A 24808-nucleotide genomic window follows, 5' to 3' on the forward strand; every position below is an offset into this window, starting at 1 on the left:
AACGTAAGAATACTGCCCGACATACCGTATTCTGAGCACAGTCTTATCCGGAACATCCCTAAAGAATCTCGCGAGAAGTTTTTCCGCGAGAGAAATATAATTGTGCAAGGTGTACCGGAAAATACAAACCCTATTCCAGCAAACTCTGATATAAGGGAATGGAAATTCATCAAACAGTCCTTGAGGCCCAAAAACATACTGACTCAACAAGTGGTGAGACTAGCCAAGAAGGACGGTGATTCTAGACCCCGGCTGATGAGGATAACTTTCCCATCTTCCCATATGGAGGCTGCAACTCTGCTAGCATTTTGTGCCAACAGACGTCGGTTGCCGACTGGAATCCGCATGCACCCGGACAGGCCATATGAAACTAGGACCAAGCATAAAGGCAAGTTGGAACTGACCACTCCACTTGTGGACTGTCTTGATGATAAAAAAACGTGTAACAGACAGGGCGTACCAACTTGGCAAGCATTATATAGATAGGCTGTCTGTCCATTCACGTAAGGCTCATACAGACAAACAGGAGGAATCTCACGTGTTTCAAACTGAGAGCATAAACTGCTTATACATGAATGCTGCGAGTCTACCAAACAAAATGGATGAGCTACGTGAACTAAGCAATGCTTATAAGGTTCATCTGATAGGAATATCTGAAACTTGTACTTCTTAGTTTTCAGACCAGGAGTTAGCAATACCTGGGATGTCTTTGTTTCGAAGCGACAGAAAAACAGGAATTGGGGGTGGAGTATCCTTGTACATACGATCTTGCTTGGAGGTACACCAAGTCCACAACCATGAGTTCAACAATCTTGAGGAATCCATATGGTGTTCTGTAAGATTGTCTACTACTTCGAGGTGTCTAGTCGGAGTCATATATAGGAAGCCCACTGCCGACATCGAGTACGACAGTCGTATGCTGGAAGGACTATCCCACTCTACCCGTCTCGGTTTCACTCATATCCTGATTCAAGGGGACTTCAATCTCCCTAGAGTCAATTCCGTGGAGCATACGTATATTGGAGGTGAAAACTCAACTGAAGCTCGATTCTTCAACCTCATTGAGGATTTGGGATTATACGAAAATATGAAGTCGGCAACTCGTTGGAAAAACAATCCTGGCCTATTTGGGGCAAAGCAATCACGCTGTTATAGCCTTCAGTTTCGTCAGCAAAACTGAGCCAAGATATCACACCGACAACAGGAACTGGAATTTCAAACGGTTAAACGTGTCAGCTCTACAGAACTATCTACAACAGGTGGATTGGGATGTTCAACCTCAACTTGGTGTGAATGCTCATTGGGACTTCTTACTGTGCACGCTCGTATGTTCTACTAGGCGGTCAGTTCCTCCAACGGTCCCCAAAAGCTACAAGCAACCTGCAATCATCAAGAATCGCACTCTTCGCCTGCTAAGCCGCAAAAGGCACTGTTGGGCAGAATACAAATGAGCTGACAAAAACTGCGCGTACAGGCAATATAAACATATAAGGAACATATGCACGAAGGCTATAAGCGAAGACAGGCTTCAGTGCCAGATAAAGTTTATGGATAAATTTGTCTCCGATCCGAAAACCTTATTCTATTATGCAGCCTCTCTTCATCAAGCCAACACTGGAGTTTCTCAACTGCTAGGTCCTAACGGCCCAACCAATAACGACAGCGACGCCTCTAACCTTTTCACTGAACAATACTCCCGGACATTTCAAACGACACACATCAACTATACTGATGACTACTTCATCTGAAACTGCACAGGACTTTCTGTAGTAAACCTGAGCTCTGAATTGATGTTCCGAAACTGCAGCACCTAAGAAAAGACAATCCTCCTGGCACAGATCTGGTCCATTCTGCCATACTGAAAGAAGCAGCCTCAATCCTGGCAACACCGCTTAGAGTGATGTTCTCACACTCGCTAAGCCGAGGCAAACTACCGGAAAATTGGAAGCTGACTCACACCACACCGATTTTCAAGGGAGGTCGACGCAGCGAACCTTCAAGTTACCAACCGGTGGCTCTTCTCTTAATACCTTCAAAAATCATGGAGTCCCTGATATGCGATGGTTTACATGACTATTTACTGTCCTTAAATTTCTTCTCACCCCAACAGTATGGTTTCGGTAAGGGTTACTCTTGTATAACCAACCTTCTGACTGCGGTGGACTAATGGGCAAGCATCCCCAATCGCAAGGGGAAGGTTGATAATATTTACTTTGATTTCTCAAAACCCTTTGATAGGGTTAACCATACAGGTCTCATCAATAGGCCCAATCGATTAAGTATCAGACCACCTCTAATCGATTGGCTCACTTCATATCTGAAAAGTAGACATTTTAAGGTAAGAGTTAATTTCACTTCATCTCAGGCTATGGAATGTCCTAGTGGGGTCCCCCAAGGGTCAGCACTTGGACCTCTTTTCTTGATTTATATAAATGATCTTCCTCAACCGGTAACGTCAGACCTATTACTTTTTGCTGATGACGTGAAACTTTGGAAAGAGATACGCAACCAAGACGATATACAGGCATTTCAGGAGGATCTGACTCGACTTCAAAGTTGGGCAGACGATAACGGACTTACCTTTAACACTTCAAAGTGTAAAGTAGCCCATCTGCGACATGTCGCAGACTACAATTACAACTTAGAAAACTCTTTTTTAGTAGTGTCTCGAGTCAAAAAAGATTTAGGAGTCCTAGTGCCCTACGATTTAAAGTCTTACTCTAACTGTGACAAAAATGCCTTTCGAGCAAACCTTGCACTGATAACATTGAAGCGCAGTTCTGGCCAGTATAACGGAAGAACTTTCTACGTAATCTTCAACAGTTTTATTCGTCCGCTTTTACAGTACGGAAACATAGTGTTTCCTCCCTCACTCCAAAAGGATGAGGACACTCTGGAACGTATCCAACGATGAGCTACAAAATCAGTTCGAGGACTTAAATTTAAATATTATTAAGAGCGCCTCCAATCACTTAACCTTTACCCATTAAAGTATAGGCGTCTTAGAGGTGATCTATTTATGGCTTATAATATTCTCAACACTTCTGGACATCCTCTTAAACACCTACTTAAGCTTAGTTCGAACACTAACCTAAGGGGTAACAACCAGAAACTGTAGACAGAACAGAGCAAAACGAAACGTAGACATAAATTATATTCCTTAAGAGTTGTCGAATGCTGGAACTCGCTGTCGGCCGAGCTAGTCCAAGAGACTTCCCAGAAGTCCTTCAAGAGGCAACTTGACCTATTATTAAGGACCAAGGACTGCATCATACTATGATTTACCAATTTCTTTTTCCTCTTTTATTGTTAACATACCTAGGTTCCTGCCTGGAGGTATTGATGATCCCCTGCTGCTAGACACGGAAGCCTGTTAAGCGAAAGCTCCACAAACATTTGAACAATTTGAATTCCTACAATCAGGCTACGAAAAGGTGACTTTTTCAGCAACAGACTGAATACCTTTTATCAAAAGGAAGAAATACATAAGTGGGTGTTTTGGTCATCGAACTTTTACTGTTCTTACGAACAACATCAGCACAAACGTCAGGATGATATACATTTGCAATGGATGCTTCAAAGAAGCCCTTCATATGGATCCGTTTTGCAGGTGTTCTTTCAAATTCCATCAAAATTAGGTTCACATGTGTTAAATGCAGCAAGTATTTTAACAAACTTTAATGATCGTTAGTTATTGAAGCAATGTAATGTCGTCTGCAAACGCTCTTGTTTCAAATATAAGCGTTGCGTCTTTACTCAACTGGGCATTTAGGTAGTTGTTCCTTCATATCATTCTTAACTGAAGCATGTTTTCGATAAACAAATCTCCCCATTATTTGAATTTCAACCAAAACAAAAGTATCGAACATTATTCATATTTGAATGTCTAAGTCGGAAGATCCTATGTTTTTATTCAAATATGACGTATGAATAGTTTTCTCTCCATATTTCTTTACAAATGGAGTAGGACACTTGTCTTTTTCTACAGAATTCAATACATCAAGGTGTTTTAGCATTTATGAACTTTTGAAGTGCTGTGATCACATGCGAACTCTGAATTCGAGTTCATAGTTCTCTACATTATTTAAGTAATTGGTATCTTTCGTACACATGTATCGATTTCCTAAGGCCTAACCACTTATCTTTTCGAACGAAATGTTGTAAATACGTGTTCAATTATGTTATTTTGGAGTTGTCTTTCGTCAACACTACAAAGTGGCTACTAAATTAGTCACGATGTATTCCCAATGATTTTCAAATATGACAGCAAATACTATCTTAGGGTTTTATAATCAAATTTAGTCCCACATTCAAGTGGCTAGGATATTTCACAGCGCGGCTATTTTATCAGACCATGCCTTTACGTTACTTAGTAATGTACATTAATCCCTAAACTTCCTTTTATTCTTCAAAATGCATAGTGGATTTACTTCAGGATCGAAACTATCTTCAGTGAAAGCTTGATATCAATACAATATTGATAAGGAACTGACATGGAAAAACTCAATTTCAAACCACCTAATCGCTGGTTTGTTGATGTATAATCCCTAAATATAATATGCAAAGAAAAAAGTCAATCTTTACTTCTCAGCTCAGTCTGTGATTTTCCTTCCGTTTACTTCAACGCATTTCGTAGATTCAAGCTATTCTAAGTGAATGCTGTCCATCAAATTTCCGTGTATTCCATTTCTACTTAGTTTATGTGATTCGCAACACTTTTTCTCTACGATTTGTGTTCGGTGATAGTAACTTAATTCACAAATCATACGTGTTTTGATCGTTACATGACTGATTAACTTAAATACAGACGTTATTCTTTCGGGATTACGACCTACAAAGTCTCCATGCAAACTGGATTTCTCACTAGTTAATGGATCAGGGAAGAAAAGCATAGTAGTCTCGTTCATCGCACTGAATTTGAAGCTGTAAAATAGTAGCTTGGTGTACAAACGTATAAGGGTTTGGACTTATTCTGACTTGCACAGTTAAATAAAATAACTAGCATATAGAGGAAATATATGTCGTCCACAGGTGAGTACATAAACAGACACTTATATAAATAAGTTGCATGAGCTAAACCTATTCGTTTTGGAACCCTCAGCAACTCATAATTCAGTTTAGCGACATTTTGTATTTTTTTTTCAGCTCAACAGATTGTCAGACGTGTTTCATCTAATGAATGTGATAAGATGCAAAATACCATAGATATGCATTTCGTTTGTTTGTTCATTAAAAGTAGCCGTGGGTGTTTTACATCGAACACAATCGTGGTACATACATGGTATCGCGTCCTGTAAAACTGGGTTTAAGATCACTATACACTATACAAAGTTTCAGTTGTTTTCCCCGTTATTGTAAATATTGAAGTTTATTCATCAAGAATTTCACTGGTAGTGCCGCAACACAAATGAATGCTGTTAATACTTCTTTTGGTTGTTTTCATTTTAACTTCAAAACTCGCTGCTTTACTCCCCATGTTTTTGTTTTGCGCTTCATCTATTTATAGCTATTGTAAAACCAATCTCTTTTGGTCGAAAAACAATCTAAACCCAACAAATGTTCACTTCACTCAACAATTCATTGGATTTGTATCTTTGATAATGATTGTTATGCTGTAAAAATGAGCTTGGTACCTCCTTCCATGTACTGGAGATTCTAAGGATTTTCACCCTGGAAAAATGGAGGATAGTGAGTTGATTGTATAGATTAATCTTTAGAAAGTGGTAGCTATACACCAGAGAAACTTCGGCAAATATTCAACTTTCCGTTTAAGGAAAGAGAAGTGATTCGTAAGAATGGACATTTTTGAAACTCGAATCTTTGTAGATTATTTTTGTTTTCTTGTCAGTGGGAAGGAGTCACGTCCAGGTTGGATGATCCTAACTTTGAATTACTTATGCTTTTATCCTAACGTATTTGGCACCAAAATATGCACGCCCTGGATTCACATTACTGTATGTCCATGTCTTTGTTTAATCTCAGTATTATAGTCTGTCTTTCAATCACGATTGTACAAAACTTGTGTACAAACACGCAACCAAACAGTAAGTTTTGTTCAATATTTAGAGAATTAGCTGTTCTATTTCGATAAAAGTATGGTATGTTCTAATGTTGTTTATAGTTTGCTGTACTTTTTAGTTTATTCACATCTTTACTTACTGTACTTAATCAACGGTTAAGTATACATATACGTCATGTAGTGCGTAGTATTATTAGCATATTTGTATTGCTGTGTTACTTGTACTTCTCTTCTAAAGAAATATTTATTTGACAGTCATTTGAGTTGTGAGCGCCCCCTTATCTTAACAGCTCTGTTGAGGTTGAACCTAATAATTAATCATATGTAATATCAGGGCATTATCGGGTTTTAGGATCGATGGCCCCTTCCTGTTACAAGCTCTCTTGTTAATTCTTAAAAGTATCGCGAGCTCTTTTGGAGTAAAGGACGTTAAGTATTCTACTACATATTAGTTGGCCAAATAATCATTGCAGTTGCCGAAATTTTTAAGCGGATAATATCTTTAGGTGGACTTTTGCCCTCTAAACTGGATGGTTTGGTCGTTCTTGTGAACGACATCATCAGCACAAACTTCAGGTAGAAGTGAAGTGTTCGAATTTTTTCATATATAACCCACACCTTATCCTCTCGACCTCGATCTTGGTTGGTCATTGCTAACCTTTAACCTGTCATTGTCTGCTTTATTCTGATTGTATCTCCCATTGATTTGATTCTGATTCCCATATTTGTCCATGATTTTTCTGAGTGGCTGATAGATTGGATCGATTTCAGTATGTTTGTTGATTACCAACTGACATGAGTGCCAAGATTCTAAAAAATTCTCTGGTGCTTTTAGTATTTCCTCTATATACGATCTCAACATTTCCCCAGTCGCATGTATGTCAACAATTGTCCACATGCATCGATAGAAGCGAGGATTTGTCATGGCGTTTGACTGCTGATTGATGTTCGTGCTGGCGAAGCTGAAGGGGTCATCCACTTCTTCCTATATGATGATTTGCGCAGTTGCAACAATTTATTTTGTAAATGATATTCGGTTCTTCTTTTGTCATTTAGTCCTTTGGTTTGCATAAGATTTATTGAAGTGATTTTGCAAGGTTGTGTGCTACAACTATTCCGAACGGCTTCAATAATCTCGTTGTAGTTTCTGATGTCTTTTGTACATGGTGGGGTGGTACGTTTGTTGGTTTCCCTACTTGATTTTGGTTCTGCTGATGCGTTGGGTTGATTTTTTTGATGTTGATTAGGTAGCCGTTCTTTTGAAAGATAGTCTTAAGATATCTTGCTTCAAAAAATATGTAAATATGTATGAAGATGGCTATTTTCTCCAAAAATATTGTTTAGTATACTCATTGTTGTCATAAACAATAGTGAGCTTCAAAACCAAAATACTTCCGATACAGACAAATTATAATTAGCTATCAATCTGCATGTTGGTAACTACGTGATGGAGTGTCGTCCCCATTTGTGCTCCGGTCCATTTTTCGTCAAGTATATTTTACTACTGTCTTATTTATTTCTGTTTTGGTCTTTTTTGTCCATCAAAGGGAAATCTTTGTTTGCAGGCGAATATAGAGTCACTATATGACTGACTGTAGTAATAAGTTTAACGACTTTAAAAAAATTAATATTTACTTTGATCTGGATTTTACCCAATAATCTGGATTCAAGTCATTCTTTTCCCAAAGTATTTTCTGCCTTGTGTTTTTCTATAGGATATATTACATATTTCGTGATTAATGTACACTGATTGAGTCACACTAACAAACTTAAATAATACTGCCTTGATAATTATAAAGCTTTCAGAAGTAATGCTTCATTAGATAGCTAGAGAAAACCCACGAAACAACAACAAATACCAAATAAAAGTGTGACATTAAAGGAACGAGATACTGTACAACAAATTACTTAAAATTTGTTCGCGCCAACTATTCAATGATCTTATCTTTTAAATATTTTTCAGTATCGCTTTGTTATCCCAGCAGGTTCCGACGAAGCACTTCATATGATTTTACAATTGGCTAATTATGGTGTTAGACAGTAGGTTGACCGTTTAAATTTATAATGAGTATATCTAGATAAACGTTTTATTGTTCTGGTTCTTTTTCATTTTTTTTTATTTCATTTCTGTGTTTTAGTTTGTCCTCAGTATAACCCACCATGAGGAATAATAGATTAGCTTATTATCGTAATAGTTGATCTATGGTCTTTTCGAAATCTTAAGTGTTACTTCATTGTTTCAGACTTTTGTAGATTGGCGAGTGCTCAAATATTGTTAGTGGCCAACATATTAATGTGATACAGCCATAATGATAAAGAAAAGGGTCTAGAAGTCCAACCAATTAGTTCTTTATTTTCAAAGCAAGTTATTACACACAGTTCTGAAACACCATTTTACATGTACGTATTTGAAACATACCATGCACCCTCAAGTTTTTGTTCAGGATATTCAGGAGATGTGGCATTTTTGTGTGATAAAAATCTACATATATGCTGTAGATTGATCAGAGAACTCATAAACTATTATTCAGTGCCAGAGAGGCTGACAAAAACGAACTACCTGTCAAATTACATCGAAAATCTGGATGTGGGTGGTAAAGTTTGGTGTTGTTCATAGATACCACTGATTATATTCACCTGATCACAATCCTCTATTAACTACTATATAGTTGTCTAATTTCGATTACGGCGTCTCTAGTGATACATTTTACTTGTTTGCTACTGCTTTTGAGTTCAGATACTGCGAAAACGTCTTTCGATCGATAGTACGAAATACAATGATGCTGTTATAAATATTAGGTAGTAGTCAATAAACGACACCAAAAAGATAAGAAATGGTGATAGATTGGAGAGAGTTTTGTGTTATTCAGAGGATATGGGAGTGTGTGGCTTCTTAGTTGATAATCTTATCAAAATACTGAAGAGAAAGTTTGGTGTTTGTTCTTCAACCCCTTAAATGACAGGTGAATTGACTGGATCATTTAGCTGATGTATTTATTGTTGCCCTAACGTGAACTGGAAAAAGTGTTATTACCATTAGTTTGCTTAAACAATCTATATGCAAACTCCCACATATTGCCTAATGGATAAGTGATTAATACTACGTGGTTTGCACTGGTTATTTTTCGCTCATTTGCCTGAATTTAGTTGCAATAACTAAATCAACTTGAAGTAATGATAGAGCAAATCGGACTTATTCTGATCAATGCAACAGACTTATTTGAATCACATTACGTATGATAAACTACACACTTGCCTAGGCTAGTAAATGAAATACAATTCAATTTTAACAACCCTAGACTACTAAATCATAGCTAAAGTTTTTCTCAAGTCAGGTTGATCTTGTCACTCGTATTTTTTGTTCCGAAAAAATACTCAGTTTTTTCTGCTTTCTAAATTCATCAGGCTCTTGGTCGATGACTGTTATACAAGTTGGTCGCAGTTCGACTTGCACCTAAAAATGTAAGCGATTTATTTATGTTTCTGTCTACGTTGCATCATTAATGAAGGGGTTTTCTAATTCACAAATTTGCTTAACGTCCTTTATCTATTTACCTTGGATCTGTTGTGTTGTTTCCATGAGGCGTACTTTGTTACTGAAACACCTTACATCTCGAACACTGCCCATGAATACACAGTCAGTCAGTCAGTAACAACGTAGAACTTCGTACATACGTACATCAGTTTGAGTTGCCATACCACATTAGCACAGAGATGCAGTTGTCGATTCAAATCCCGTAGTGGTAGAGGCGGTAAGAGTATAAGCAGTAATCAGGAAAATTAGTGTTTGGAGATGTTACTTAAAGGGTATAATACAGTGAAATAAACTTGGAAAGAAAATAAGGGACAAGGAGGAATAAGGAGATCAAAATTTGGGAGAACACAAAGAGTGTATGCACCTGCGCCATTGCAAACGATTTTGAGCCATGTCATTCAGGGTCTCTGACCATCGGTTGCTATCATCTCGCGGTCCCCAACCACGTAGTCTACACCTACCGACATGGCTCAGACCACTTGTCAGTGACTTCATGGACTTGTGCCATGTTTTGGTTTGGCCGCCCCTAGCTTTCTTCCAACCTACTCCTATACCACTGAACATCGCACGTCGAGGCAGTCGGTCGTTGGGCATACGTAACACGTGTCCCAGCCATCTCAACTGATGAATTTCCACTACTTCGTCAATTGATTTGCTATCCTTACCTAGTACCCGTTTCCTAACAACTGCATTACTTACTCGATGGTCCCAGGATATACGAGCAATATTTCGAAGACACCTATGATCAAATACTAGTAACCTACGAATATCCTCTACTCTTACCGGCCATATTTCACTGCCATAAAGTAGGACAGAACGAACTGCTGCGCGGTAAACCCGTTCTTTGGCTGATAGACGGATATCTCGCCTACGCCATAAATGACGCAAGTTGGTAAAAGCTAGTCGAGCCTTCTGTATCCGTGCTGAGATTTCGTCACACACCAGACCACAAGGGCTGATGAGACTTCCAAGATAAGTGAAGCGGTCGACACGCTCAACTACTTCACTCCCTATCATTAGTTCGGGTGATGAACATACTTTAGCTTTTACGAAATCATATAACTCTGAAACTCGCTTGTTAAAACTGATTGTAATAAATTACAAAATGAGTTTTCCAGATATCAATTTTATATGAATATTTGTTTATTGCTAGTTTGATTACTATGTCTCCCTCTTAAACGATTTCTATTATGCATGTAATTTTATAAGTTACGATTCGTGCGGTTATTAGTAATTACTTGAAGTTATTTCAGTATAGGATGGTGAAGATAAGTTCAAGCTTACTTTTCAAGATGAATCCAAGTATCTTCAGTTCTTCAAGTACGCTTTGATGTTTTCATCAACACTGCATATCCGCTGTTTCAGGAACTGTATTGCAACTCAAAGTTCCAGGTATTCTATTAGATATGTGGGTCGGGAATGCTACTTCTGAGATGCGAGTTCAGTGATTAGTCTGTTGTAAAATGGTATTGTTACTTCTGCTCTAATATGATGTTCCATCTACCCATCTTAAAGACTCAACCATATTGTATTGGCCACGACATATGTTCGATGAAGTCTTATAATACTAAGAAAGTGGATTAGGAAAATAGCATAACTGGATATGGATAACGAATATTCACAAATTCGGCCTATTCTTGATTCTTATAAACATAAGGTTAGGTTCGAAAATGTCTTTCCCAAAGTTAGTACACGTTAATATTAAGTGAATCCGGTTGACCGTAAACAAATATTCACAAGGAAGCTCTATGTGACTGGTTTTTAGCTGTGCTGAACTTTCAATAAATATGACTACCTGAATGATGTAATGTGTACGAATTAGTTTTCAATTTATAATCATTTAAAGTTAAAAGTCCTGTGTTCGAATCTCGAACTGAACATTAAAACCGGAATGCAAGTACGTTTGACTAATGAGACGTGCTTCCTGTATTCTACTGCTATCCACAATTCAACTTTGATAAGTTAGAAAAATACAACAGAACTTCTGAACTTTTCAATAATTTCTTAAGTATACTATTCAGGTGAAAAATTCTTTGAAATTTCTATCTTAACTAAGCCAAAGTAACAAGTGCTAAATTTTATCATTTTCTCATCAAATCACTTAGTCACAAGTATCTATGTTCCCTCTTTCTTTTTTATCAGTTTACTTACTCAGAACTCGTCCAATTTACTGGATAAGTTGGATGTACTAATCCGTAGTCAACATTTTCAAGATTCGTTTCATTTACCTGCATATGAAATTATAGAAACTTCTTTTGATTGTAAACTGCAACGGTTGGATAATACTGAAACTATTTCTGGGAAAATGTTTTTATCTCCTCAATTTATTTGTTACTGTTCGTCGGTTAGTTTATTTATTTGTTCAGTGAATTTTCAATTGATTAGACTTTTTGTAATGATTTGGAACAGTGTAATTACCTGAATCAAATAGTGATTCCTGATACTGATACGACTGTCTACCATGACTGTGGAATAGCTACTACCTGCTACCTACTATTGACTACAGTGGAACAAGACACAAGGAAAAAAACTACAGAAGACTGTTATATTCATTAGTTGATAACTAAACGACATTCATAATAATAATAACTGACATATCATTTCAAATGTTCAATCAACTGTAAATTTGAATGAATTATGCTAGCAGTTAATCAGTGGTCTAATGTGAATATCATCATTTGCAAAATTGAGAAACCAGCTGACTTGACTGAAAAGTGTAATCTATCACTGAATTATGTATTTGTTTCCTCTTTGACACTTATTATACTCTAAACAATGATGCTATATTGCCTACAATGATAAAGAGATTAGGTCAATATCTGTGTGATCTGTTTTAGTTCATTCCCGTTTTTGTAAAAATGCTGGCATTCGTAATTCATTTTGACGAGATAAATTGTGGACTTCTTATAAAGTTTTAGCTGATTTATTTTCGTGAATAGGCACTAGAGAAATAATTATTATAAACCACTGAATACTAAGAATTTGCTTTTAATCTCTTATTACAGAACTCATCAGCAGTTTTTAACCATGGCATCCTTTCTAGATTAGATCCCAAACTGTCTAACTCCTTGAAAGATATTGGCCTTTAAAATACAAATTCATATTTAAAAAACCGAATAGATTGAAACTTGTACCAACTCATTGTTTGGTTAATCATATCTTTGGATGACATGTGTGTTGCTTTCACTAAAGAATACGTAGTTGATGCTAGAAATCGCAAGGGATTTCTGGATAGCATGAAACAACTTTCTTATACCTCCTAAGTTTTACTAATTGTTCAACTTTTATCACTATTTATCGGCATCACTTACAGAAATATAACTAATAAAATCCCCTCCCTATAAAAAGTTATGTCTTCCAATTTACTCTTGGAATATTTCTTATCGCCCAAATGTTTGATAGGTTAATAGTAGAAATTTATGTTCATGACTAAGAAATTTGTAACCCCTGAATAATCCAACTGATACATAGTTACAGTAATCAAAAGAACATGAATATTAGATTTAAGAGAAAGCTATGTCTGTTTTTTCAACTGTGATTGCAGTACCGTGCTATTCACATTGTTACTATTTTATAGCTCTTTAGCTTTATGTTGTTTTACCTATCAATCATGATGTTAAAACATATTATATTGCAATTATTTCCTCAGTACTTTATATTAATGGAGTTTGAACATTATAAGTCTTTTTGTCTGTTTGTGATAAACTACAGTCAATTTAATTCGATAAGTATATTATTAGAGCGTTTTGGCTTATTCATTACTTAACAAAACCTGGGGGGGTATAACATATGGCTAGTTGGTATCACGAGTTTCTAGGTAAACAAATGTTGGAGAAGATTTGTAGCTCAGATGGATGATTTTGACGGAGTTTTGTTCTCTGAGCTGGATGGTTTGGTCGTGGAGCTTTCATCGTTCTTCTGAACGACATCACCACAAACTTCAGATAGAAGTAAACAAATGTTCTACATTTTTCTGGATATATTCAAGAAGTGTTTTTTTTCACTCATATTTTCTTCTATGCATTCTAATATCAGTCTTTAGCAAATGTAAATTTTAGTTCATGTTTTTAGTAACTGTTGTATTGTTATAATTTAAAATGTACAGGGTGAAAGCACTAAGATTATTCTTCCTCTACGTGAAATAATTTCAGCCGAAGAATTTCCACAAAGGGATTCAACTTCCACAGGAGGAGTCATCATAATAACAGCTGATAAAGTTAGTTACTGTTTAATTGTTAATGTAAATGGTGATTTTCTGGCGTCCTGATCAATAAGATAGCACTCAATAGTTTTTATACACCCATTCACTTGCAACAAAGACCATTACGACGTCAATTTTTGTCTCCTGTTATAAGCTTTTTGAAGATGGTTCTCACTATGAACTGATATCGGCTAGAAATTCATTAAAATCTATGACCACAATGTCTTACTGACTAACATGTTATACTGATGCTAAAACCGATGCTACACTAAATAAAATGTTATATTGTGAATGAAAACAATGTCTAACTGTTGCACTGGGAATAAAACTAGTGTTATGAAATGTTATATTTAGTCAGAGAAAACCCGTGAATTAACTTTCTTATCCTAACTTATCACTTTCCTAATTGTGGCTTTTCACTACTGTCGGTCATAATGACTTTCTCTTTGTCTTTCTGGCCGGTAATTTCCCATTCGTCTCTTTTGGTGGAAAATATAACAATTCTGATTAATTCACATTCATGGTAGTTGATTTGTTTATTTCTGTCTATCGAACCACCTTAAAATCGAAACAGTTTCTCAGAACAGTATGAAATTAATCTGGTCACGTTCCATAAATGATTGATGATGATAGGGTTGGTCGATTCATATCTTACAGTGATTTTAAATACACTTGGAAGGTTTATTTGAGATATTATTGTACCTGATACTTTTCAGCACTTAATTTAAATCTATAAAACCAAACAAAACGGATCTTAGGGCACACTATCACAATACTGTTTTCCGGGACCTATTTGTTCAGTCTATAAAATACCTGTCCACAGAACTGCATGTCTTACTCATTCAGTTGAGGCTGTATAACGTAGATATTTTACGCTGCTGTTTGGGAGAAATGGCTGTATGTAGATAAAGTTTCAAAAGTAACGGTATAGATTTTTCTCATTACCTCATGTTCAGTTTATCGGGGTACTTTGGTTACGTCTGTATTTGGACGACTTTATAATGTTTCTAGCTGATAAAGGAATTTCTACTATTTGGCTTCAGACTGTAAGGTCTCAAATCCGGGCTATTTATTTATTTGAATACATAAACATTGGTACAAGGGGACACCAAGTAAATTTACGCCACACAATAGCAGTGAGACCAGCAGTAGTTATCATTGATTTGTGTGAGAGCTGTGATACTTCCCGGGCGTACGAACTCTTCACCTACCTGGGTTTGGAGATCTGTATCGTTTCATTAGGTCTCACACAAACAATGTGAAGCACATAAATATATACTTATCAAGTATTTTTCACTGAACGAATTAGAACCATTTTAAGTTTTTTAAAACGAGAAACTTGTTTTTTGGTTAAAGAACTCTGTTCTCACCCAACAGATTTAAATTCCATTTCCTTTTTTTGGTAACTGATTAGTATCATTAGTTGTTACACGATAAATGCTGCTTAAGACCAAACATCTTCATTTGATCACTGAGTCATATTCATGATTTTTTAATCAACCCAAGTGCAGTAGTGACTTATCGGTCAGGGTGTCCGACTTTTAACCACTAGAGTTTAGTTCCAAACCCTACTTCGGTTTAGGAAACAGGGTGGTATCATTAGCCCTTTCATCTAAGGTGTGGCCCTATATTCAGTCAGTCAGTCAGCTACAACGTAGGACCAGGCACATATGCGCATCGGTCCAAGTTGCCACACCTCATTAGCACAGCAAGATAAACACCAAATTCATGGGAGTAGTTAAGTCAATGGTGTAATATATAAAGGAAAGATTGCATATAAGGATATAGTACAGGAAAAAAAGTTATTTCGTAGAAAGAAAGATGTGAAATAATTTTAGTCTCATAGTTTAAGGGAAGACAGAGAGTGTGTACACCGACGCCATTGTGATCGATTCTGAGCCATGTCACCAAGAGTCTCTAACCATTGGTTACGATGGTCACGTGGGCCCCAACCAAGTAGTCTGTATCTACCAACATGGCTCAGACCAGAAGTTATTGACTTCAAGTACTGATGCCACGTTTTGGTTTGGCCACCCCTAACTTTCCTCCAAGTATCTGGTAAACCCATGAGTTAATTATTAATTAATGAGTCATAAAGTTTTATGTTTAATAAGTCTCGTTTAAATTATCTGTACTGTCTTTTTTTAGCTTGTTTATATATTTACTGGTATTGTCGGATCCGAGGATATTCTAAAGAAAATTGGCAGTAATTTGGAAGTATCAAGAGGGTAGGAATTATTTGTGTAGTTTTTTTGTGTCACAATTAAAAGCATTTATCTACTGGCTTGTACAATGATGTGAATTCTAATTCATATAGATACTAGTCGTTTGGATCGTTCCATTGATGTTTAAGACTGCGATTGATCAGTCTCGTTTAGTAGTATAAGATTATATCTTGATGAAGTTGTATTAATTCTTACTAACCACAATATTGCAGAACCTTGTTATCCTAACAGTATTCATACACAGTTGAAACAACACCACGAAGCAATGGATTTATAGTTCTTAGTTTCAGAATTTCAAAACTATGCTTGTCAAATTTCTCTTATTTTAAGCTTTCATAATCACCTCTTATCACTAGAATACAGTTTACTAGGTAACATTGTTTAAACATTTGGTAATTTATAATTTTGCTCAATTATTATACAGTTCAGTCAATGGTTTTATTCACTTTTTCTCTTGGTCTCAAATGCGTACGTTCATAAGTCATAGTTCTTTTTAAGTAGGGATTTTCTTTCTGTTTTCGACTGACTCTTGGATAGTAAGATCATCGTTTCAATTCAGAGGTTTTTTAGTTTGAAAATATTTTTTCAGCAGAAAATTACAAAAAGTGTCTGGTAAAAATGTGCTGATTGGGTAAAAAGAAAAAGGTGTTTATTGAAATTTAATACATTTAAGTTATCTTAATACTTAACATAAGGCGTTTCTTATGAAAACCTAATTATTATATTATTTTAACAAGTTTGCAGTTATATTTGTTTAAATAAAGTGTACAATCAGTTTGTAATGTGCACTTGAGTTTGTGTTTTATTCTTAGTTATAAACTCAGCAGGCCTTGAAATATCTTACGTTTTTTTAACTCTACTTCATTTTAACCTGACTGGTAAATGAATCCGTTCAAGTCGTATCAGTTGAGTTAGCTGACCCTGAAGAAATCGATAGACGAAAACAAACTAAACAAAAAAAAATCATCACTAGCAGTAAGCTAAGATAAACAAAACAAAAAAAGAAAGGAAGGCTGATAAAAATGACGAATCAGAACTATGAGATATTGTTTACTTACCTCCTGAAGTCTAAAGAATCAATGTGCAGACTACATGGCTTTATGCTGTAGCTGGGAAGCTTATAAATTTTCAGAGGCTCGTAAATGACCTTGATAGGGTAAAGACGATTTTTACTCAACAAGAAAACAGGTGATATAAATAACTAATTTCTTACATGGAATCCAATAAGGACTGAGAGTTCTGTCAGAGATTTTGGGTTAAGAGTTTCATTCGGATTTAGGATTAGGAGTTTCAGTTAGACTTAAAAATTGGAATATAGTGTTAGTTGTTAGGAGCAATTATAAGAAATCGAGTAGACAAGTGCTTTGTAACCCGTATGAATAAATACTTATGTAGTTAGTTCCTTGATTTTTAGTAACAATAAACTTTGAGTTAAAGCTATAGGTCACAATCCCTATTCTTTATTCCTCTCATATTTACCAATGTTAATTAATTTAATAGCCCTAACACTGATAGAATTTACTTAAATTTCATTCAGACACAAGCTATCTGTCACAGCGCCTTGAATTTCGTACGAAATTGAGTAGTCCACTACTATCTCACCGGTGAATCTTCATAATAATGTATTTTATCTACTATTTTTATGAATCATAATAGTTGTTTGCTTTTATTTATTTCAGCACTAAATCTGAACCTTCAGATGTCATAACTTCAATAGCAAGTTCGTTTAACGATAGTCTAACAGTTATTAGTTCATCAAATACTACTAGTCAGTTAAATTTTTCAAGTAAGTTGTGAATGATTAACCTGGACACTTTGTATTTATGGTTTATAATAAACCATATATCTTAAACGACAACTAACACTTTACTATAGTAGTTAGTACTAGCTCTAAGTTCATCATTCAAATAGTAAAATATCTAATCAGTGAATTTATTCACTGTCGCTTTTTGGCCTATATTTTGTTCTGTTTTATAATAAGTAGTCAGTCAAATAATTTACAGTTAGTTTTATAATGAACTTGTTGTAATATTTTCAGTTGGTTGTTGACATTTATCATATTTGGTAAATTTAAGTGTATTTTGATAATCCGCCTTAAATAATTCATCATTGCTTAGATTACATTAGCCATTGATATTCAATTTTTGGGTAGTAATTAACAAACAAAGAATTTAGTGATAATGTTGCGCTTAACCTTGGTATAAACATTTATGCTACTTTACTTATATGGATTTATTAATACTTAACAAGCTACTTATAGTCGATTGGTACATTAAATAAAACTTACAATAATTCGATTTGAAATATGATTAGTTTCAATTTCACGATTAAATGGCTTTCTGGACTTAGTAGCTAAGTGAACAACGCGATGCCATTTGAAGCGTACACTGCTGAGTTCAAGTCCTGGAGTGAACATCAATTCTGGAATACAGGTACAGTCAGTCAGTTACAACGTAGGACCAGGCACATATGTGCATCGGTCCAAGTTGCCACACCTCATTAGCACAGCAAGATAAACACCAAATTCATGGGAGTAGTTAAGTCAATGGTGTAATATATAAAGGAAAGATTGCATATAAGGATATAGTACAGGAAAAAAAGTTATTTCGTAGAAAGAAAGATGTGAAATAATTTTAGTCTCATAGTTTAAGGGAAGACAGAGAGTGTGTACACCGACGCCATTGTGATCGATTCTGAGCCATGTCACCAAGAGTCTCTAACCATTGGTTACGATGGTCACGTGGGCCCCAACCAAGTAGTCTGTATCTACCAACATGGCTCAGACCAGAAGTTATTGACTTCAAGTACTGATGCCACGTTTTGGTTTGGCCACCCCTAACTTTTTTCCAACCATCCCCAAAACCAGTTAACATCGCGCGTCATGGTAGTCGGTGTTCAGGCATGCGTAACACGTGACCCAACCATCTCATTCGATGAAGATTCACAACCTTATCAACTGATTTACCATCATTCCCTAATACCCTGCGTCTAACCTCACTATTACTTACCCGGTGATCCCAGAATATGCGAGCAATATTTCTAAGGTATCTGTGGTCAAATACTAGTAACTTACGAGTATCTTCTACTCTTAATGGTTACGTTTCGCAACCTTAAAGTAGGACGGAACGAACTGCTGCGCAGTGAACACGTCGTTTGGTTGGTAGACGGATATCTCGCCTTCGCCATAGGTGACGTAATTTGGCAAAGGCCGGACGAGCTTTTTGCATCTGTACTGAGATTTCGTCAGACACCAACCCATTAGGGCTGATCAGACTTCCAAGATAAGTGAAGTTGTCAACGCGTTCGACTACTTCACTCCCTATCCTTAGTTCAGGTGTTGACGCAGACCAGTCCTGAAGCAACAACTTGCATTTAGAGGGAGAGAAGCGCATTCCAAACATTCTGGCATTGTTGCTTAGTGCTACCAAAAGACTGCATTTTATCAGCGTCTTCACCAAACAGGACTATGTCATCTGCGTATTCTAAGTCATTAAGTGGACCTCCTGGATGGAGATCAATACCCGAGAACTCAGTCGACGAGAAAGTTATTTCCATCAGTAGATCTATGATGAAGTTAAACAAAAATGGGGAAAGTGGACAGCCTTGACGGACACCACTTGAGGTTGCAAAAGTAGATGACAGTTCTCCATAAGCTCTGACTCGACTAGTAGTGTTCGAGTAAAGAGCCTTTACAAAGTTTATGTACTTCTGGGGTACGCCTTTCAATGACACACTGCCACAGAACCTCTCGGTCTACCGAGTCAAATGCTGATTTTGGGTCAAGAGAGACCACCATTGTCGGACGCCGATAAGTATGCCTGTGTTCTAGAACCTGACGAATGGTGAATATGTGGTCAATGCAGCCACGACCAGGTCTGAAGCCAGCCTGATTTTCACGTGTTTGCAGTTCACGAGTCTTAGTTAGTCTCCCGATAATTATTAAGGCCAGCATTTTATATGCTATATTAGTTAAACTAATCCCTCTATGGTTGTCACTGGACGATTTTGATCCCTTCTTATACAGGTACATCCAACTAAGAAGTCCCTCGTATAGGACGAAACGCTTGTCCTCGATTTCACTACTAGTCATATTCCATCTATTCTTTACTGATTATAAATAAGAAGTTTAAAGGACAAGTTTTTCAAAATTTCTATTGGTCAGTACACTTTACAACAAATAAAGTTTTTAATTTTCGGGTTATCTTTGATTAAGCATTCGGCAAACTCACTAGTACTCAGTAATTTTGTACTACAAAAAATTAGGATGGAGGGCGGTACGATCATTTTAAGAAATGACTTTTGACGATTATCTACGAAAGTTTATACATGATATCGTCACAAATCTATATATAACTTGATAGCTGAACTGCCAGTCACATTATCTCTTATTTAAGTTCTATCAAGTCATCACGTTTAATTAATATTAAACACTTTTCCGTTGTATGCAGTGATATATGGTCTGAAATATTGATCCTCTTAAAGGGACTTGTAATCACAATTATACTGTGAAGAACTACAGTTTTATTGACATATGTTAATTGAAACAGCTATTCAAAATATATGATCAGGTGATATTTTGTAGTGAATTATACCAATCAATAAGTTTGTGCACGTATAGCTTTTGTTGTGATAACCTGGATTTACTGATCATTTTATAAGATTAGAGTATGTTAGCTACAATCGATTTTAAGTTTATGGCTATCCTCGTTATTTGTGTTCTATCATTACAAACATACATATTCTAAAATCTCTTATCATGGGTACATATAAATGAAAATTTGCAGAACTCTATTGCTTTATGTGTTTGTTGATAGCAGTTTTTACTTTTAGTAAACAGTAAACTTATCCTATCACACTGCTTGACATGTATATAGAATGGTTACCAGTCATCAAGTTGATTCAGAAAGGAATGTAACATTTAGATGTAAAAGGAAGCGAATAAATTATTCGATAAGATACAGTTCATAAACTGTTTAATAAAACATTTGTCACAAAGATTATAAATGTTCATTTATATTTATTTGTTTAGTGTCAAACAATTAAAGATTATCTCTACATAGTTGTTAACTTAGGTTCTGTACCTATTAGCATAATGTAGTTTTTATTCAGCACTGAATAATCCGATATTTTTTTGGAGTCCCAGTTTAATACGTTTAGCAATAACTATTCTATTCAAACTACATGTAACTTATGTTTGGAATATATATATGAACAACCAATATTATGTTCTGCACTTGAAATCATCGTGTCCTTTTCAAAAAGTGTTTAGTGCCTTCGTCATTTTAAGTTGTTGCTGTTATTTTCTGAATCCTCTTTTTTCATTGAACTATTATCTTTGTGTTTGTCAATTAGATGGATCCGGATGCTTCGCTAGTCGTTATTCTTATAATAATCCTTTCAGCGTAGATAATCCTGATGCTGAAAATAAACGTTTAGATGATTGGAAGGAATATTTTGAAGAGTTTGGGTCTGGCATGTCAATGTATCGGAATGAACGTCTTAAACACCTTGTTTTAAATGGATTACCTGAAGGAAAACGAGGAATTTTATGGATGATTTTAAGTGGAGCTGAAAATGAGGTAACGAAGATTACAAATTTTTCTAAACTCCTACCCTCTTATTTAATGAATGTCATTTAGTCATTTTAGACTCTTATTTTTATACTTGTTATTAAGTTAATGTGACTGTATGGTGTTGCTGGCGTTTCGATAAAATTTCTTATATGTGTGTGGACACCTATACGTATGGAAATGTAATCAAGCCATATGATCAAGTATGATGATACACTAATCCATATTGTTGAACAGATCGTTAAGAAACCTTACCTTTCAGTTTATAGGGGGTTTCCGTTACCTAATAGATTACTTGTTTAGGTAAAAGTACATGTGCTACAACATGTCATATAGCATTTATTTATTCATTTTCATATCTCGAACTGTCTTTACAGTGAAATACTACAAACTGAGCAAGAAATTGACATTTATTAAGTCTTTTCTAGCAGTTAAAACATAAGGTAAACAGATCAGTAGTGAAATTAACATTTGCTTTTTTTGTTTGTTTGAAAAAATAATTCTTCTTGTTGAAAAAAGTAAGTATATTTTTATTGTAGTTATGTTCCTGGATAATAGTTGCTTTAAATAGTTGTTTACCAATTCGAACTTAACGTATCCACTTCGTTATGTTATGAAACATGTGGATACTATCAGTCTGTCATCTTGAATATTTTAGTTAAGAACATTTCATTTCACAAGTGAAATTTTATTATCGGGAGAACAATAAACATTTTTATTAAACGCTGTACTATTTACTATAAAATTAACCATGGAATCTGTTATTTATTCATTTTTAAAAAAAATTATACCAGTTTTACCTCTCAATCTCTTTCCACTTATTTATAAGTCACTTAAAATTTTCCCATGTGAATTTTTTTTCGTTTGAGTTACTCAATATACATTAAAGTATTCTTAAAACTTTTTCAAGTGATTATTAGGTTAAGTAATTAAAATAGAGCGAAAAATAAATAAGTAGTTCTCTATGAAATACCATGTCAACATATGTATTTCACATGTTTATTCAGATAAAAATGACATAACTACTTCTTCTTCTTCCTACATGTGTGCTTATTATCTTTTATTTATAAAAAAGAGAAGTAATCATATCATTGTTCTTCACCATCGATCACATGACGAAAATCATTGTAATTCTTATTAATACTCTCCTTGGGAAATAAACTTTTTGGTTAATGTAGAGTTTTCAACTGACGCTACAGACCGACATTACTTAGACAGCCATTGAAAACTAGGAAGCACTGGACAGGAGTCTTATCCTATTATGGAACTATTCAGCAATGTTTATCCATGGCTCTACTGGGGATCGAACACAGGGTCTTCAGGTCTCTCAGCAAGCACTTAAACTTTAGATCATAGGGCCGGCATCCAATTTTTTTTTACGTTTCTAATCTCAGCCCATTCATCCTATTGCTCGGAAATCTTTCAGTGCCGTTGGTGAGCGACTGCTTCACACTCAAAATGGTTGAACTCCACTAGTCACGTCTTCTCACTAGAAATTCTGGAATTATCTCGCTACTGTTCACATGAGTCATTAGTATATAGGTTTAAGAAGACTTAATATTTTGACTACTTTGATATTCATATTTTTAATTCCCTGTTTCATCTCATCGAATGATGCGAAATATGATAACTTTGATCAATAGACAACCCTATATTATTTTGGTTAACTAGATAGCATATCGCATTGATTAATCTAAACACTTGGAGAGCATTAAGGTGATTAGATACTTACAATATAAAGCAGGGTTTGTTGAAATAAGCGGTAGGCTTTACCAATTGTTTGAATCTATGCTTATCAATGGAGCGCTTGATTCGAAGGCGTTCAGAATATGCAGTTTTTTTAAAAGTTGATTTAATTCCGCACATAATTATCTCATATATTATTTGTCTGTAATTATATTTCATAGATGTTTGCCAATCCAGGCTATTACGATAAATTAATCAACGGTGTTCAAGGATGCAATAATTTTGTCAATGAAGAAATTGAACGAGATTTACACCGTTCATTCCCGGAACATCCTGCTTATCATACACCAGAGGGTATTCAGTCTCTTCGACGAGTTCTTACTGCGTATGCTTATCGTAATCCTAATGTTGGTAGGTTGGTTTGTTTGTCGACGAAAGCGATGTTTTTTTTTTGAAAAAAAAACATTTTCGTTGGCTAGTTAGTAATTTCGTACTAAGTGTTTATTATTCAATATAATCCAATATTTAATTAGTATACTTATTTACTAATATTTTGTTCTGTTTTGAGAGTTGATATCTCCACGTAGAAACCACTGGTACAACATCGGATGTAACGTCGTGTGTCTTATATATGATAACTGTTCAGTCATACCAACCTCCTCACACAGCGATAAAAGATCATACTGACTTATGTGAATGTCTTTTTATGCTTTAACTAAAGGAAGTAGACTGATCGAATTAAACAATACAGACAGCCTCGAAACGACCAACCAGCTTAAAATGTCAGTCGTTGAAATGAAGCGGCATTTTCAGAGCACAATTGCAGATCACCTGTTATAGGGAACCATGTTTCTGATGAGATTCCATATTCTGGCTAGTTTGAATGATGGTATCATCGTTCACTTACAAAACCTTGTACTAAAGAGAAATACTATCTTATGTAACTGTGGGCACCAAATGACATACAGAGAAGGTATGAATAACAGAGACAACGTTATTTTACGGGGTGGCGTATGTTGAGATAAAAGTCTATTAGAGGTGACAAGTTTTGGCTAAACCAGTAACAGTCTATTCTTTTAATGATTGAATAGATTACAGGAACACATGTAGCCACTGCTTCATTGATGATAGTCGCTTACTTAACCTGAATTCTGATTATTAAGGTTAAGATGCTAAAATTAGAGTGCTAAACCTAGCAAGTTAAGATATTAGGATTAGACAGTCATCCTATAATTTATTGAACAACCTTGAGTGATTCTTAAGTGACTTTTAGCAACTTCAACCACTTACTAGGATTGTGAATCAGTGTGAGGAACTAGAGTTTGGATTTTCATCACAAGCTGAGATCAGCTATAATGCCAAAATACTATTTAACTATTTAAACAAATGACATTCGCTCAAAAATCCGTGTCCCTATCCTAAATTTAATTGGCCTATCCATAATTTATAATTTCATCAAAGAGACATGAACCAACAGGATGAAAGACTAATTAGACGTCTTATAGCTAACACCAAGGACCAATCAATACACGACAGTAGTAATTTACAATACAGTAGTGTTTTAAGAGCAAT

The 24808-nt window shown here is 35.5% G+C and overlaps 1 protein-coding gene across 1 annotated transcript in view; it reads left to right on the top strand.

The window, feature by feature from the left end:
- Positions 1–3711: 3711 nt before the first annotated feature.
- Positions 3712–24808, top strand: part of TBC1D9 (TBC1 domain member 9) — a 63320-nt gene continuing 42223 nt past the window's right edge. The window contains exons 1-13 of the mRNA XM_051216223.1: positions 3712–3772; positions 5507–5688; positions 5718–5789; positions 5827–5954; positions 5991–6044; positions 7983–8059; positions 9425–9481; positions 11697–11898; positions 13660–13770; positions 15904–15983; positions 17660–17766; positions 21333–21559; positions 23458–23647. Of these exons, the coding sequence (XP_051066793.1) occupies positions 5679–5688; positions 5718–5789; positions 5827–5954; positions 5991–6044; positions 7983–8059; positions 9425–9481; positions 11697–11898; positions 13660–13770; positions 15904–15983; positions 17660–17766; positions 21333–21559; positions 23458–23647 (1315 nt within the window). The 5' untranslated portion in view covers positions 3712–3772; positions 5507–5678. The remainder of the gene's footprint in view (positions 3773–5506; positions 5689–5717; positions 5790–5826; positions 5955–5990; positions 6045–7982; positions 8060–9424; positions 9482–11696; positions 11899–13659; positions 13771–15903; positions 15984–17659; positions 17767–21332; positions 21560–23457; positions 23648–24808) is intronic.

The sequence above is a fragment of the Schistosoma haematobium genome, chromosome 4 (assembly GCF_000699445.3).
Source record: "Schistosoma haematobium chromosome 4, whole genome shotgun sequence".
Classification (NCBI taxonomy): domain Eukaryota; kingdom Metazoa; phylum Platyhelminthes; class Trematoda; order Strigeidida; family Schistosomatidae; genus Schistosoma; species Schistosoma haematobium.